Here is a 17396-nt window from a genome sequence, read left to right as displayed (position 1 = left end):
GTACTGGAGTGGCTGATACATAAATAAACTCTTCTAGGGAAACCTTCAAAATGTAAAAGACTGTCAGCCCACGGGCCATATACACCCGAGGCACTCTGACTTCTCTATCAAATTGAGCCTTAGAAAAATTTCAAGAAGCAAAACCTGCCCCATGGATCTTGGACTTCTTTCCTGGACTGGTTCCAGTGATGGACTTAAATAATATGGAAAAATAGGAAATGAGCTCAACTCTTCCACCTTTTTTGATTTGGGGCAATATTCATCCCAAGACTTCTGGAGATATCCCCACAAGACATCATCACAAGATTAACCCAGCACAATTCCCAGCTTCTCCCTAACATCATCTTCCTTCATGCTCTGATTAAAGAAGTTTGGGTGTGTTCTATCTGCATCAGACACACCAAATGTAGAAAACTCCTGAGTAACCCTCCCTTTCCTTAAACAAAATAATGCCGACCACTCAACCACTGGTGGCCCCGCTTGGCTGAAGGAAGATGGTGCCACCGTGAGCTGAGACCCTGAGGGTGCACTTGGCCACTCACCTCGCCTGCTGGCAGACACAGCAGACCCACACCTTCTCGTGCTTCTGGTAGGAGCAGCAACTCTTGCAGACGTTGAACTTGCAGTCCCCACACCGGCGCTTGGTGTTGACGAGGAAGGTGAAGGGCGAGCAGCAGCGTATACAGCAGTGCTCCAGGAACTTCTGGTGCCTGGAGAGGATGCTGCACTTGCTGCCTTCCTCATCCAGCCTCTGCTTCATCTCGCTGGGGCCCGGAGGGCGGGGGGCGGGGGGAGGGGGATGAGGAGAAGAAAGACAGCAATCAGCTCGGGGGCTCCCTCCCCAAAGTGCCCCACCCCGGCCCCCCTGTCTGCCAAGCGACCACGTAGGATCTTCCTGTAAAACAGTACAACTCAGGAAGTCCAGTGGCTTGACATACTATCCAGAGAGGAACCCTAATGGTGGGTTAATTGTGTGTTCTTCTACGTGTCATATTTTCTATAAGAAAGCACAAAACCTTACTACTTATATTTCAGACACCAGATTGAAATATAAGTTATTATAAAACTAAGCACGTTAAAAAAGAACCCTTTAGCTTAATTAATGCCTTTTTAAAGGAGCAGAAGATCATTTATGTTAAAATATTAATCCTCACAACAGCCCTGCTGGGAATATGATAAATGCAATCCTGGCCTTCAATATCCCTGGAAAACAAGCACCGAGGATTTTAAAAGCTTTCAAATCAATGTAAGTCAATAAAGATTCTCTGGGTGATGGGCTAATCCTAAACACTGGTGACTCGAGAGCTGGATAAACATTAACTCCCTTTTTCCAAAGAGCTCATGGGTACTCTGGGCACACAACTGGTCAGTATGTGCAGCAATGCAAAGCTGCACGCACTGTTTTCTCTATACTCTGAGAAGCAAAGGAGAACCCTGAGAGATAAGGAATCCCCCAAACACACTGAGATACCCAGGATAAAACTGACCGGAAGTAACCAAGTTATTCTGACTTGAAAGATTTTGAATTTGTTTTTTTTTTCTGTTCAAAGATGGACACCACAGGCAGGAACAGAACACAATTATATTTTTCCATACCCATTTTGTGATTACACAGTTCATCCCAGATGAATCTATGATGTAAGTGCATCATGCTAAGTTGCTTCAGTCTTGTCTGACTCTTTTGCAACCCCACAGACTATAGCCCTTCAAGCTCCCCTGTCTATGGGATTCTCCAGGCAAGAATACTGGAGTGGATTGCCATTTCCTCGTCCAGGGGATATTCCTGACCCAGGGATCAAACCCGTGTCTCTTACATCTGCATTGGCAGGCAGGTTCTCTATTACTAGCGCCTCCTGAAATATGATGTATGTAGCAAATATTTTCCTTCGTTTTGCAATTGTTTTTTCAACTTTTCATATGGTGTGTCTCATCATTTAGAAGCGTTTACTTTTTCTGTAGTTAAATCTGGCAGTCTTTTCTTCTATGGCTTCTAAATTTTACGTCTTGCTTATTACTTCTCCCACCCTCTACCAACCACTTATCTACTTTCTATTTCTACAAATTTGCCTATTCTGACTATTTCATACAAATGGAATCATACCATATGTGTTCAAAGTTCATCCATGTTTTAGTGTGTATCAGAATTTCATTCCTTTTTTACCGTCAAGGAATATTCTGTTTACAGATATACCATATTTTACTTATCTGTTCATCGACTAATAGACATTGGGGTTGTTTCTACTTTTTGCCTATTTTGAATAATGCTGCTATCAACATTCATGGGCAAGTTTTTGTGTGGACATATATTTTCAACCCCAGGAGTAGAATTACTGGGTCAAATGGTAATGTTAAATGATTAAACTTTCAAGAAACCACCAGACAGTTTGGTCGTTTGGCTATTCCTCCTTACATCCTACTGGCAGCCCATGAGGGTTCTGATTTTTCTGCATCCTCATCAACACTTGTTACTGTCTGCCTTTTTTATGACAGCCATCCTAGGAGGTTTGAAGTGGTATCTGTGCTTCTGATTTGTATTTCCCCAATGAGGAATAATATTAAGCATCTTTTCATGTACTTACTGGCCACTTGCATATATTCTTTGGAGAAAAGTCCATTCAAATCTTTCACCCATTTTAAAATTAGAATATTTGTCTTTTTCATTGCTGTGTTATAAGAGTTCTTTATATATCCTGGATACAAGTCCCTTATCAGATATATGATTTGCAAGTATTTTCCCTTTATTATATTAGGATTTTCAGGTGTTTTTAGCTCATCGCAGGCTGCTACTAAAATTGGAAATCTACGTATGGTTTTATAATCTAATTTTTCACTTGACAACAAAACACCGTAAACATCTTTCCATGAAAATTCAAAGAGTATTTACAGCTTTAGCTTTCAGGTGCCCTGGGCTGGCTTACACAGCTGCCAGTACAGGCACAGGCTGACTACTCTGCATTGCGGTGTCCAATACCCATTTGTAGCTTGAGCACTGGAAGGGGAGAGAGACTATATAAGGCCTGCTGAAGATTCTACAGGGTAAAACATTATATAAGCATGCTTGGCTGAATGGGGGCTTCCCAGGGGGCTCAGTGGTACAGCATTCTCCCGCCAGTGCAGGAGATGCAGGAGGCCCCGGCTTAAGCCCTGGGCTGGGAAGATCCCCTGGAGGAGGGCATGGCAACCCAGTCCAGTTGTCTTGCCTGGAAAATCCCAAGGACAGAGGAGCCTGGCGGGCTACAGTCCATGGGGTCATAAAAGAGTCGGACACGCCTGAAACGACTTAGCATGCATAGCTGGCTGAATATAATATTTACAGGGAAACAGGACGGAAGGTTTTTCCTTAAGGCATGATGATATTGTTTTCCGGTCCCTCAGATTTAAAACAGAAGATGAGCTAAGTTATCAACACTCTGACCTCTGTAAACAATATAAGAACAGCCTCAGCAACTGACTTTCTTCTGTTGACATTTCAAAGACACTAAATTAAATGTGATAAAACGTCCAGGAAAGAAAGTCTTTGGGGATCAAAAAAAAAAAAAAGGAAAAAGGAAAAAGCTCTGTGAACTCAACGCACAAGATCACTTGAGCTTTATGAGTTTTGATTCCTGATATACAAAACACCAATGGCATTTTAAGAAAATCACTGAGAGTCTAATAACAAAATTTACCAACTTCTCCAAAGTTTGTCCCTAAGCAAATTGAGGATTTTTAATCACAGACTTGGAGGAGGAAATAAGGATGCCCTTCTTCTGGATCATCTCTCCCTTCTCAGATTCTACTACCCTACAGGACCTCCTGGCAGAAGTCCTTAAAGAGAATTGTATGGGATAACCTACAGTGACTGACTGCAGGATCAACCAAGAATCACAAGACCAGGTATCTGCACCGAAATGTCCTGGGAGGGAGCAGGCCCCCAAATGGTCAGCCACGCTGGAAACAATGATGGGTTTTGTCACAGGCGAGGGTGCAGAGCTGAGCTCAGTTACTACCAGACCCTTCCAACGTTTCTGAGCCTCTACCTTCTGAGCAGCAACAGTAATTCCTACTTCATGGAGTTGCCGGATATTTCAAATGAGAAAAGCGGCAATAAGCAAATAGTGCTTATTCATTTGGAGCAGCAAGAAATCCAGTAGTCTCAGGGCACGTAACATTTGCTCACACTTGCTTCTGTGTGAAAAAGGCGTGATAGTATCTGGGCAGGAAGGCTCAATGTGTGTTTGTTGTTTGAGCACTGAGTGTGGGTGTGAAGTAGTATCTTAACTGTGGTTTCGGGTTTTTTCGTTTGTTTTACTTTTTAGCATCTGAGATCTTAGTTCCCCAACTAGGAATCAAACCTTCACCCCCTGCAGTGAAAACGTGGAGTCTTAACCACAGGACTGCCAGGGAAGTACCTAGCCTCTTCTTAATACATCACTCTGGGACGGATATATGAAAAGCTGTCAACATTTCACGGTTTCTGGATCCGCTGCCATGCCATTTCTGACTCTCACCACAGGCTGAGACTGCATGCAGGCTCAGTGGGGCTAGAGTGTTATAACTTAGCAGCATCCACCGTGGGCGTAGCAGGGAGAAGTGATGGCGTATGCGTCACTTGTTTGCTATCAAAAAGACAGTAATTCTGCCCATAGCCACAAGTGTCCATGTTACAGGCACTGTTATCTAGATTGCCAACTATTCACTCAATTCACACTCACTGAGTAGCTATAATACTATTCTGACATGTGTGCAGGCCAAGTCACTTCAGCTGTTTCCGACTCTTTGTGACCCTGTGGACTCGAGCCTGCCAGGCTCCTCTGCCCATGGGATTCTCCAGGTGAGAATCTGGAGTGGGTTGCCGTGCCCTTATCCCAGGGGATCTTCCCGACCCAGGGATTGGACCTGCATCTCCTGTGACTCCTGCATTGCAAGCAGATTCTTTATGGCGCAGCCACCAGGGAAGCCCATAGTACTGTTCTAGGCACTAGGGATAAAAAGACATAGGTCCCTCTCTTTCATGAAACATGTATTAAAGTAGGGATTCAAATGATTAAAAACTAAAGAAAATATAAAACAATTATAAGTTGTAAGACATTCAATAACAGAATAGGCAGGACTGAGGATGACATGGCAACCTGCTTTAGACTGGGTGCTGACAGATGTCCTCTCTGGGGAGGTGACATTTTAGTTGAGAAGGGGCTAATCCAAGAGGAAAAAACAGCAGAGGAAAGAGCTTAATGTTGGAGAAAGGGGAGGGAAGATAAGACACAGCCCCCGGAAGAGTGTCTGGATTTTATCCTGCGTGCAGTGGGAGGTTAATGAGGGTGGTGAGCAGGAACAGAGCAGGATCCACTCTTCATTGTAAGAGCAGCTGCTGTTATCCTAAGGTGGACTTTTCGACAGCCATGTGAGGAAGCCTGGAGGGCAGTGCAGTCTTCTAGGTAGACGGGTGAGGTCTGGGCCAGGATAGGAGACAGAGAGGGTTGGGCAGAGGCTTGGCACACCTGCTGAAGGATCCGATAGAGAGGTGGAGGGAAAGGATGAACCAAGGACCGGTCTCAGCTTTCCCGCTTTTGCAGCAAGTGAATCAAGGGGAGCTGATGATGATGGAAGCATGTTTCAGTGGAAACTGTGAGGCATTTAAGGGGATTTGCCACGTGGACAACTGATAGGTATTTGTGCATCTCAGAGGATGGATCTGGGCCAGCTGTGTAAGTTTGGGAAGCATCTTCACACACATCTCCATAAATACGGGAATGGATGAGCCATCCTACGGGAGACAGGGCATCAAACAGAAAACAAGAGGGCCTAGAAACAAGCCAGGGATACCCCAAATGTTTAAATTCAGGCTGAAACATTGACAAGGTGAAGCCAGACAAAGAGACTGAGAAAGACACCAAAGGAAGATGTTTCAGAGAGGGAATGACTGGCTGTGTCTGCCATGAGGGTAGAGGAGGGTCCACTGGATCTGGGAACATGGAGGTCAAGGGGGATCCCGACAAAAGCAGTTCCACTGCGGGGGGGCAGGTGTGTGGGGGTGGGGCAGGAGTCGCTGTCATGGGCTGCAGAGTGAACAGGAGGTGAAGCAGTGAATCAGTCACTGAGTACCTCTGCCAGTAATGGCATAAATGCTTTTAAGAGCCAGGCTCCAGAGGGTGAACCCAATTGATAGGATAATAACAGTCATGGTCATTTAAAAGTATGTTTTGCTTTTAATATGTCATGGGTAATCTCCCTCTCACTGTGTAATTTCAGGCAGAATCATTCTGCTGCCCCCTGACGGTGTTATCAAAATTCATTCAAGGTTAATAGAGTTCAGCATATCGCAGTACAGAAAATAAACACTTAAAAGATTCCCTCTGGACGGTAGAGTTAATAGACACACACCAGGTACATGGTGATTACCAGCTCTGCAAGGAAGCAGACCATTTTAAAGCAGAACTTTCAATGGTCCCTTTAGCCCCATAAACCAGAGCGTCAGGTTTCATATAAGCATTGTCTGTAAGGAGTTGTGGGAGCCCCATCAACCTGAATTTCTGCAGGCAGCTTAGTAAATGGTGGCTGTTGGGGGTGCTGAGGTGTGTTGACTCTTTTCCTAATGGCTACAAGATACTCAGCTCTTCTAAACCTCTTTCTTTCTTTCTTCTTTGTCAAAGAAGGATAGCAGCAGTATCCTAAAATGTCTGTTGCAGAAGTTAATGAGAAGAATGTAACTGAGTTGACCAGTAGGTGCCTAAAAAGTAAATGTGACTCCACAGAAGTCTGGTATTATTTCAGTTCAAACCAGCTAAGCTTCTGCCCCACAGCAGGTGCTTAGAAAAGGCTCCCACTTCTCCACTGGATCTTCTTCTTCTTGTTGTTGTTGTTGTTTTTTTTAAATATTTATTTATTTGGTTGCACCTGGTTTTATTTGCAGCACTCAGGTTCTTTCTTTCTTTCTTTTTTTTAATTGTAGCATTCAGTATCTTTAGTTGTGGCATGTAGGATCTAGTTCCCTGACCAGGGATCGAACCCTGCCTCCTGCATTTGGAAGGGCAGAGTCTTAGCCACTGGACCCCAAGGAAGTCCCGTCTTCCGGAATATTTGAATAAAGGTCATTTGTCAGAAATCAGCTAGCCCGTACCAGGTCAGGAAACTAGATAATTTGATTGAAATGGTTTAGACAAAAAATTAATGTCTCCAGTCACTTTTAAAAAGAACTAATGATTTTTAATTATTTTTTGTTTCCCAAGGAGGTGAGGGTTGGGATGGTTAAAACCTTCCTGTATCTTGACACATTTTTGCTGGTTACCATCACCATATATAAAAAAATGATATTGAAAAATGTGGGGTTACTGAAAAGAGTCATAGTTTATGTTTAACATCTTTAGCCTATAATCTATGAAGGAATTTACCATCACAATTCAGAAAAAAATGTAAAATGAATATACATTTATATAAACCATCTCTTTGGAATCCACTAACGTAAGTTAAAAGAATGGAAACAGACAGTAAGCTCTATGTTTCATAAAATGAGGGAATTCCCACATCCCCCTAGTTTCAAAATAGACTATGGAAGACGCTTACAGACTTTCATTTGCAATCTGGAGGGAAGATGGTGAAATCAGACACATCCGTCCTGACCTTGAGCAGATAGAGTTATTGAAAAACAAACGAAGGCACCCTGGGGGCATTACAATTCTTTTCTCAAAAAGAAGAATGGCCAGGTCACCAGAGAAGCTGAGACCTTCACGCTCTCTCGACTCACGTCAATATCACAGCATATTAGAGTTTCATTACAAACCCAGGCTGGCTGGGAGCATGTGAAAAAGGAAAACCAAAGGGCATCCAGCTTGCAAGAGGGGTTTCACCTCCATGGTGGTAGGCTTGTCAGATCAGATGGGAAATGTCTGGGAGAAACATCCCCACCTGAAGCTGCTTACTGACCCAGCTCACTTACATTCCAGGATCGTCCCCTCACCTCCAAACAGCCCCAGCTGTGTCTGCCCTCCTAAACCTCGTGATGACTTGGGGCAGGACCCTCCTGCGTCTTCACAGAGCCAGTTTTTCACTCATTATCTACACAACTCAGGAAAGTAGGGAGGGCAGTCATACTTTCCACCTCCTTGAATCAGCCTTAGTGCATGCAACAGAAGACCCTCCGATTAATAGCTATGAATGACTTCTCTCAAGCCGTAGCCCAGGAAGAATGGTGGTGCACGGGCTGAGAATCAGGGAGGCTGAGAGACAATGTTCTAGATATTAATACAAAATAAGTAATAGAAAATAAATAATAGAAAATAAAGCAAGCTCTCCTTTCCACCAAACTTGCCTCTTTATTGGCTTTAGAGCCACCTGGGCCCACTTTCGCTAACAGAGTTTGGCTCCCAAAGTGAGGCTACACTCTCGTGATATCTGGCTCCTGGGAGTTTTCCTTAGTAGAGTTGCTGCCATCATGATGCCCTGGGATCGCGGTGAGAAGCCCCCTGCTCGTGGTTTGCTGACCCCAGGAGAAGGATTTAGGGGGACATTCCTAGCAGGGCTGAAACCAATTCAGGGATTCTCCCTGTTTCTTCTATGCTGGGCACTGAATGCCAACGGCACGTGAGCTTATCCTTGGAGGGACGGAAAGACGCCTCTGGACGAGCTGACGACCTCCAAGACCAAGTAAGTCCACCGGTGTCCTCCTGGCTAACTTCTCTTTTGAGCGTGAAGTGCTATTGGGGCTTTCTGCCAACTGGTTCCGACGTGTGTCTGATGTTGAAGCCTGTTTGTGAGCACTGAGAGTCCTTTGAGCATTTCTGCCATTGGTTCTGACATGCTTTTGATGTTGAGGGCCGTTGTGAGGACGGGTTGCTCTTTGGGCCTTTTGCCCATTGGTTCTGACTTGTGTCTACCCCTGGTTTGTGACTGTGAGATGCTATCTGGGTGTTTTTGAGAGTCGGTTCTGACATGTCTGCCTAGAGGACGCTTTGTGTTGGGGAAGTGTTTATTTGGGACTCCGTGTTGGTCATTGTTTGGGGGGGTTTATGACAGTCCTGCCCTCTGGTGCGTGTCTGTGTATTCCATGTGTGTGACTGGTATTCTCGTTGCCTTTTGTAAACCGGGAAATTCAGGTTCAGTTCATTAAGAAAAGTTTACCTACACAACTGTGACTAAGATAAAGAAAGATTTAAAACAAGCAAACAAATAAAAACATTGTGTGGCCAGCAGTATTCTTCAGACTCCAGAGAAAACTGGTTAAGATAAAACTCTTTTGAAACTCCCAAACTGGTTCTTTTTGCATATGTAGTTAGAGACAGCTAGTTTGATAAAATATTGTTTTCAGAATTCTGACCCGAGAGAACAAAAATATGGCTAGGAGAATGTTTGACGTTAGCTCTTAACATGTGCTTGAGATAACAGACACAGCCCACTCTTCCCAAGACTTCAGTCTTGGGTTAATTAGTAGAACTTTGAAAGATGTCTGGGTTATATACCCACATTTTATACCACATTGAGAAATTGTGTCATGAGAAAAATGTATGTTATAGGTTATGGAGTATGTTCTTAAGTTTGCCTATCAGAGAATGCCGATATAACACATAGTTCAATGACTTGTTTCTTGGTTTTGTTAAGATATTTTAAAGGTTAAAAATTGTAATATGTAAAAATGATAAAGGTTAAAAATTGTAATATGTAAAAATGGTAAGGGGAGCATTTTAGTGTGTAAAGCAAGTAGGCTATGTGTTGGTGAGAGAAGGTATAAAAAAACTAAAGTATTTTTGCTAAGGAATAAAACAATAATTTTAGCTTCAGCTGGTTGTTCTGGATGAGAAAAAAGGGACAAATTAATATGGAGAAAGCGATAAAAGATTTATATATAAAAAAAGAAACTGAGAAAAGAACTTTGCACTTTAAGATAAAGATAGATTGAATTGAATTAGACAAATCAATTTTGCTATTACTAAATTGATATAAGACTGAGTTTGGGTTTCTCTCTGTTAAGAGAACAAAGGTTTTCTAAATGAATGAGGATTATTTGGTTATTGAATTATATGCAAAACATGGTCAAATGATAAACATTCTTAAGTTTTATTGTATGGGTAAATATCATTAATATAAATGTTCTAGAAGTTCTACGGTGTTTCTAAAGTTAGACTATGTTCTGGTATGATGTTGTCAGTCGTATTTCTAGTTGCAAATTGTGAAGTTGTCATAGAGTATAACTTAGCCACTTATGATGTGTGGCACTGTTGGCTTTAAGTCTGATGCTTGAAACACATGTACAATGTGTGTGTGACAATGGGGTATAATTGATAAAACGTATAGGCTATCAAATGTTTCCCCATCAGCATACCTCTGTACTGGTTTGTTACATCTGATCAGTTTTCTCCCAATGTGAATAACTAAGTCAATACATAATATAAACAAACAGTAAGCCTAGCACCAAGGGACATGAAAGACCCAGAGCAGACAACTGAACCACTCTGGCCATGTTGAAAAAATATATCTATTATCAGTGCTTTCTATGGAAAGGTGTGCTATTAAAAAGGGAAAATTATGAAATAAATTTTCACATATTGAGGCACGGGGAAGTCATCCTGGCTTATATATGATTTAATGTGACATTTAGGCTAACCAAAACAGGCTGTTTGTGGCCTATTAGAAAAACATCTATTTCTGCTTTATTGACTATGCCAAAGCCTTTGACTGTGTGGATCACAATAAACTGTGGAAAATTCTGAAAGACATGGGAATACCAGACCACCTGACCTGCCTCTTGAGAAATCTGTCTGCAGGTCAGAAGCAACAGTTAGAACTGGACATGGAACAACAGACTGGTTCCAAATAGGAAAAGGAGTATGTCAAGGCTGTATATTGTCACCCTGCTTATTTAACTTCTATGCAGAGTACATCATGAGAAACGCTGGGCTGGAAGAAACACAAGCTGGAATCAAGATTGCCAGGAGAAATATCAATAACCTCAGATATGCAGATGACACCACCCTTATGGCAGAAAGTGAAGACAAACTAAAAAGCCTCTTGATGAAAGTGAAAGAGGAGTGAAGAAGTTGGCTTAAAGTTCAACATTCAGAAAACGAAGATCATGGCATCCGGTCCCATCACTTCATGGGAAATAGATGGGGAAACAGTGGAAACAGTGTCAGACTTTATTTTTTTGGGCTCCAAAATCACTGCAGATGGTGACTGCAGCCATGAAATTAAAAGACACTTACTCCTTGGAAGAAAAGTTATGACCAACCTAGGTAGCATATTCAAAAGCAGAGACATTACTTTGCCAACAAAGGTCCGTCTAGTCAAGGCTATGGTTTTTCCTGTGGTCATGTATGGATGTGAGAGTTGGACTGTGAAGAAGGATGAGCACCGAAGAATTGATGCTTTTGAACTGTGGTGTTGGAGAAGACTCTTGAGAGTCCCTTGGACTGCAAGGAGATCCAACTAGTCCATTCTAAAGGAGATCAGTTCTGGGATTTCTTTGGAAGGATTGATGCTGAAGCTGAAACTCCAATACTTTGGCCACCTCATGCAAAGAGTTGACTCATTTGAAAAGACCCTGATGCTGGGAGGAATTGGGGGCAGGAGGAGAAGGGGACAACAGAGGATGAGATGGCTGGATGGCATCACCGACTCGATGGACGTGAGTCTGAGTGAACTCCGGGAGTTGGTGATGGGACACGGAGGCCTGGTGTGCTGTGATTCATGGGGTCGCAAAGAGTCAGACATAACTGAGCAACTGAACTGAACTGAAACATAAATTGTTTATCTGCTTTAACCATTCTGGGGGAAATAACACATTCAGAGAATAATCCAAAACTGCATCTTGATTATTATCCTCATTGTAATATGTCTACTAATTTTCACGTTTGTCCAGGTACTATGACAAAGTAATCAGAGAGAGAGGTGTTTTCATAATACAAAATACTGATGCTAAGCTTGAAACTCAAGATTATTTCCAACTCTGTGTCCATTCCCCAAATTAGGCAGGACTATGCCCCACTTCGGCAGGAAGGATCCACAGCAGTTGTTGCCCTATTCCCTCAAAGATTTGGGGAAAACTTGGAACAGTCATGGAACGAACACCAAGTTCCTCTGCAAAGTTTATGATTAACCTCTCTATCCAACACTTTATTCGCTTTCTGGTTCTGCACCTGTCCCTCCTCAAGACTGAGGAGTATCAAAGAAAAGGTGGGTTTGAAATGGAGCGGGACCCTGTGGTCCTTCCCCTCCATGTTCTCTGTTTGCTTTTTGTCTATGGAAAAACTTAAGCCAAAGAATAAGTTTAATCAGAGAAGTGAGAAAATGCAAAACCAAAGCAAAGCAGTCAAGATTCAATACTAATAGTTTAGTCATTAAGCAAAGTTAGGAACCTTTAGTTCCTTCTCAAAGGCTATAGATGTGTATCTAAGTCATATCCTTTGAGCTGTACTGTGGATACTGAAACCCCCACCAGGTGGAGGACATTAAGTACCAGCCTGTAGCCACGGCATAAGCTGCCGCTTGAGTCTGCACCCTGGCCCAACCCCCCCGCCAACCCGTTCGCTGGCCTCCAAAAGAAAGCAAACTTCCCTTTCCAACAACTTTGCCTCTTTCCTGGCTTTTGAGTGGTAAGTTGTTGAATTCCACATTTGGTAACAGTATGTACTATATTTTAATATTTTTGAAGCCATTAGTAGGTTAACCTGACCTATCCAGGCTCACTGACCATTGTGTGCTGGGCAGATTCACAAGATAGCTGCGCCTGCTGTGTACACTGGACAGAGGAGCGTAACTGAAGTGAGACAGACCGGAAATAGGGTGACCATGTGGAAGTGCTAATCCATGCACCTCCAGATCTCACCATATCATGAAATATGTATGAGAAAGTATATACAAAGTAAAGAGGCTGTTAATATCATTACTAGACCACATCTATAAGTCCTGATTTCAGATAGTTTCACTCATTAATATGGCTTCATTTCATTAACTCATGGGCTTCATAAGTAAATATTTATACATCTGAATGTGAAGTAAGTTTATGGAAATAAAAAACCACTTTTATATCTTTACATGTTAGGAACTAGCCTGAGGTTTTATTTTTCAGATGGTTCCCTTTACTTAGATTTGAAGTCGCTGCATGAGGATGCCTTAAGGCTGTAGCTTTTGAGATTTCTCATTTTTGTATTTAATTGTTTTTTTGCCTAAAAGCGCTTCTAACATTGGAGTGGGGATTGTTTATCTTCCCCATGCCCCAGAATGTCTACTTTCTTGCTTTTAGTTCTGTCAGTAAAGGTTGGTTCATTAAACAAAAAAGGGAGAGCACTCTAGACAGAAACTGCAACCGCCTTCAGCTGCTGCGGCGCTTTGCCTCCCCTGAGCGTAATCACAGGAGGCCTGGGCACACACGGTGGGGGTGACACTGTCTCTGCAAGGAGCAGGAGGAGGGGGTAAGCTCACGGCCTGACTATGATCTTGGGGCTACATTAAGGTCAGACATGTATTATTTTCTCCCATTCTCAGAAGTCTAAGACACTAAACCCAGAAAAAAAAAAAAAAAACAAACCATGATTGATAGCAAGCGTGGAATTGCAGAGAAGGAGGGACGGAAGGAGGTAAGGGAAGATAACAACTCTTCTGTCCTTCCTCGCTGACCGAACACTGACTTTGAGCTGAGCCACTGCCTCCTAGAATCAAGACCGGGCTTCCCAGCACCCCTGGCAGCTACGTGGGGCTGTGTGACTAAGTTCTGGCCCATGAGATAAAACTGGGAGGACGTGTGGTAGGTACACAGGGCGCTCAGAGGAGCTCACTCAGCCAGGAGGGGTCTCTGTGGTTTTCTGCGATTCCTCCCCATCTCACTCTGTGTTCATGGCGGCACAAGCTCTAGCTGCCAACTCCATCTGTGATTTGACCGTGGGAACCTGTGTGGATCAAAAACAAAGGCTCCTGGGTCCTCATGATGTGGGGGGGGGGGTGGGCACCACACTGGTTCTGATCCCACCCCTGCATTTCTTCCATGTGAGAAAGAAACACCCTGTTTCAGCACTGTGTATCTATTGGTCTTTTGGGTTTTTCCCTTATAGACAGACTGACCTGACTCTGAGAAAGGAGGGCAGGGCCAAGTAAGAACAGGGAGGGGAGGCTGAGTGATGAGGCTGAGAGTGGCAGGACTCTGGACGGGTCAGGAGGAAAAGGAAAGCAGGATGACGCAAGTCCAGAGCAAAGACCACGCATCGCCAAGGTGGTGGCAGGCCCAGGGGAAGGATGTCAGCGTGAAGTCACCCCACTGGGGTGACAGCCGCCATGCTTCCTGTCCATCAGGACCATCACTTCATGGGCCTCTGGGGTCTGTCACAGGTCATTGCTACTTGTCACCTCTCTGACTCCTTCTAGAATGTGCAGGGTGGCCAGGGTTCCTCTGCCCTGATTCTCCTCCCCTCCAGGCACTGGGTGCCAGAGATATTTCCACCATCACCTTGGCAGCCACTTCCTGAGGCCAGCTTCCCGTGAGTCCCTGGTGGCCAAACTCCTCACGTCTTGGCACTCCTTTTTCTCCTTGGCCTTGTTGTCCAGCAGAATTCCCAGAAAGCCCCCATGTCTGTTCTTCAAAACAACCAACACTGTGCCTTTCCCACTAGCGTCTCCCTGCCTGGACATACAGCTCCCTTGACTGGTTTGCCCTTAAATGGCTGGCAATCTTCCCAGGACTCTTCTCCTTTGCTTCCTAGTTGCCAGGACAATGTTCCCTTTCCTATACTCATCCTCCCTTAGCTGAAGAAAGGAGAATCATCTTTATTGAGAAAGTGCCGTGTGAAGAGCACAGGCCTGGAATCAGGAAGCCCAGGAGAGAATCCTGAGCCAGTATTTCAGCTCTCTGACCTCAGTTTTACTCCTCTGTAACGTGGGGCCAATAATGTCCACCTCACAGAATTGTTGCAAGGTCTAGAAATACACATTCATAGCACCTGTACATCACGGGCATGTGATAAAATCACTTGCCATTTTTTAAAATCACTGTAATGATATTTGTAGCATCAGTATGACCTCTTAATGGGACCCCTGAGAAAGGCAGTTTTTCTAGGACATGGCATCTCTAGTGATGTGAAGGATTTCTGATCTCAGGAGACAGTCCTGTCCATCCAGAAGACCTATGTCCCCTGGAAGCCCATCTCAGGTTGTGTCTCAGCAGGGCTACTCAGGAAGCCCTGGGCCATCCTCCACCGTGGTGACCTTGCACAGGACAAGGGTCCAGCTGGCTCCACACGGGGGCTGTGCAGCTCTGAGCTCCCATCTGCGTGACACCACAGCTCGTGACCCTGCTGGAAGCCTCACCCCAGCAAGGAGCCCCTGAGCTGCTACTTCTTCCCCGTCCATCCCACTCTTCCATCCCCTTGGCTTCCCTACAGTGAGTCCTGCCACCCCGCTCCCAGTCCTGGGACCAGGGCGGGCAGCAGGAGCTTCCAGCAAGGAGACAGAAAAGGCTCAGGAAGCAGACTGACTGGGCGGAGTCTCCGCTGGAAACATCTGCCCACGTCTGCATCTCCGCAGGCCGCCAGCTCCTCTCTGAGCACAGGGAAATGAGATGAGAGGCAAAACCGACCACAGAGAATCCGAAATTCTGTCCACTGCTCACTCCCTTAATAATACTGCGGGGGGCGGGTGTTGATTGGAATAAGTGTGTTTTCTGGCTGTGGAACTGTCAGACCTCCTGAGGTTGAGTGTTCGCGTGGAGAGCTGTGATGTCAGCTGTCCTGCAGGGTCCGGCTGTAATTACCAACACCGCTGAAGAGCTCTCTTCCCAGCTCTGCTTCCAACCCATGCGCCTTTGTGCCTGAGCCATCTCTTCATTCTGGAGTCACAGCAACAGTCCATTCCCTACCTAACCCCCCTTCCTACTGCACTCCCCTGTTTATCTACAGAGAAAACTGGGGCCGAAGTGGGGACTCAAAGCCTGGCTAAGCCAGAGAGCAGGGTCTGAAATTGAACACACAAAAGACCACTTGGGAAGGAAGGACAGTGTTAGTTTCATGGCCTGCAGAGCCTTTAGGTACACATTTCTGTTTCAGTAATAGGATAAAACGTGTGTCCTGAAGCCTACGTCTAAATTTATCCATTACTTTCACATTTTTACCGAATAAGCTCTTCCCTGTTGACATTTCCATCCTTTGCTTTTGTAAATGAATCTTACATAATTTATATGGCCCTTTATTACGCATACATGGAGATGCTACCTGGTGCCATATACTATCCTAAATGCAAGGTGATTCAGACATAAAAGGAGAGAGTCATGAGGTATTTAATAGGGAGCAAGAGAGCTCTACGTGAAGGCCCTTCTGAGGGTGAAACAGCAAGGAGAGCTGGAAAAGTCTAAAATGGCAGTTTTGAGGACCTGTGTGATGGTTAATCTTAGATGGCAACTTGCTGGGTCACAGGGTACCCAGATACTTGGTAAAACACATCTTGATGTCACTATCAAAGTACTTTTTAGCACATCTGAATCAGTAGCCTTTAGGTAATGTAGATTCCATAGTGTAGGGGGAGTAGGCCTCATCCAATTAGTTGGGTTTATTTTTAATTTTTATTGTACACTGGGGTATAGTTGATTTAAAATGTTGTGTTAGTTTCAGTTGTCCAGCAAAGTGATTCAGTTATTCGTATACATATATCTATTCTTCAGATTCTTTTCCCTTATATTTCATTCCCTTATGTATTACAGAGTACTGAGTAGAGTTCCCTGTGCCAATCAGTGGGTCCTTGTTGATTATCTGTTTTATGTATAATAAGTGTGTCTACATTAATCAGTTGGATTTTTAACAAAAAGACTGACCTTCCATGAAGGAGAGGGAGTTCTGCTAGTAGACTGCCTTTGGAGTTGAGCTGTGACGCTTCCCTGGGTCTCCAGCCTGCCAGCCCACGCTGCAGCTCAGCTCAGCTCAGTTCAGTCGCTCAGTCGCGTCCGACTCTTTGCAACCCCATGAATCGCAGCACGCCAGGCCTCCTTGTCCATCACCATCTCCCGGAGTTCACTCAGACTCACGTCCATCGAGTCCATGATGCCATCCAGCCATCTCATCCTCTGTCGTCCCCTTCTCCTCCTGCCCCCAATTCCTCCCAGCATCAGAGTCTTTTCCAATGAGTCAACTCTTCGCATGAGGTGGCCAAAGTACTGGAGCTTCAGCTTTAGCATCATTCCTTCCAAAGAAATCCCAGGGCTGATCTCCTTCAGAATGGACTGGTTGGATCTCCTTGCAGTCCAAGGGACTCTCAAGAGTCTTCTCCAACACCACAGTTCAAAAGCATCAATTCTTCAGTGCTCAGCCTTCTTCACAGTCCACCTCTCACATCCATACATGACTACTGGAAAAACCATAGCCTTGACTAGACGGACCTTAGTTGGCAAAGTAATGTCTCTGCTTTTGAATATACTATCTAGGTTGGTCATAACTTTTCTTCCAAGGAGT

General features: G+C 44.4%; 1 protein-coding gene across 2 annotated transcripts in view; it reads right to left on the bottom strand.

The window, feature by feature from the left end:
• The window catches only part of MYRIP (myosin VIIA and Rab interacting protein), a 221091-nt gene that overhangs the window by 116668 nt on the left and 87027 nt on the right, over positions 1-17396 (bottom strand). For both annotated transcript variants that reach the window (XM_018038374.1, XM_018038375.1), the window contains exon 3: positions 543-764. In XM_018038374.1, coding sequence (XP_017893863.1) covers positions 543-764 — 222 coding nt within the window. The remainder of the gene's footprint in view (positions 1-542; positions 765-17396) is intronic.

This window comes from Capra hircus, chromosome 22 (assembly GCF_001704415.2).
Source record: "Capra hircus breed San Clemente chromosome 22, ASM170441v1, whole genome shotgun sequence".
NCBI classification, from domain to species: domain Eukaryota; kingdom Metazoa; phylum Chordata; class Mammalia; order Artiodactyla; family Bovidae; genus Capra; species Capra hircus.
Note: the sequence above shows the minus strand (reverse complement) of the source record. Positions and strands in the feature narration are given on the sequence as shown.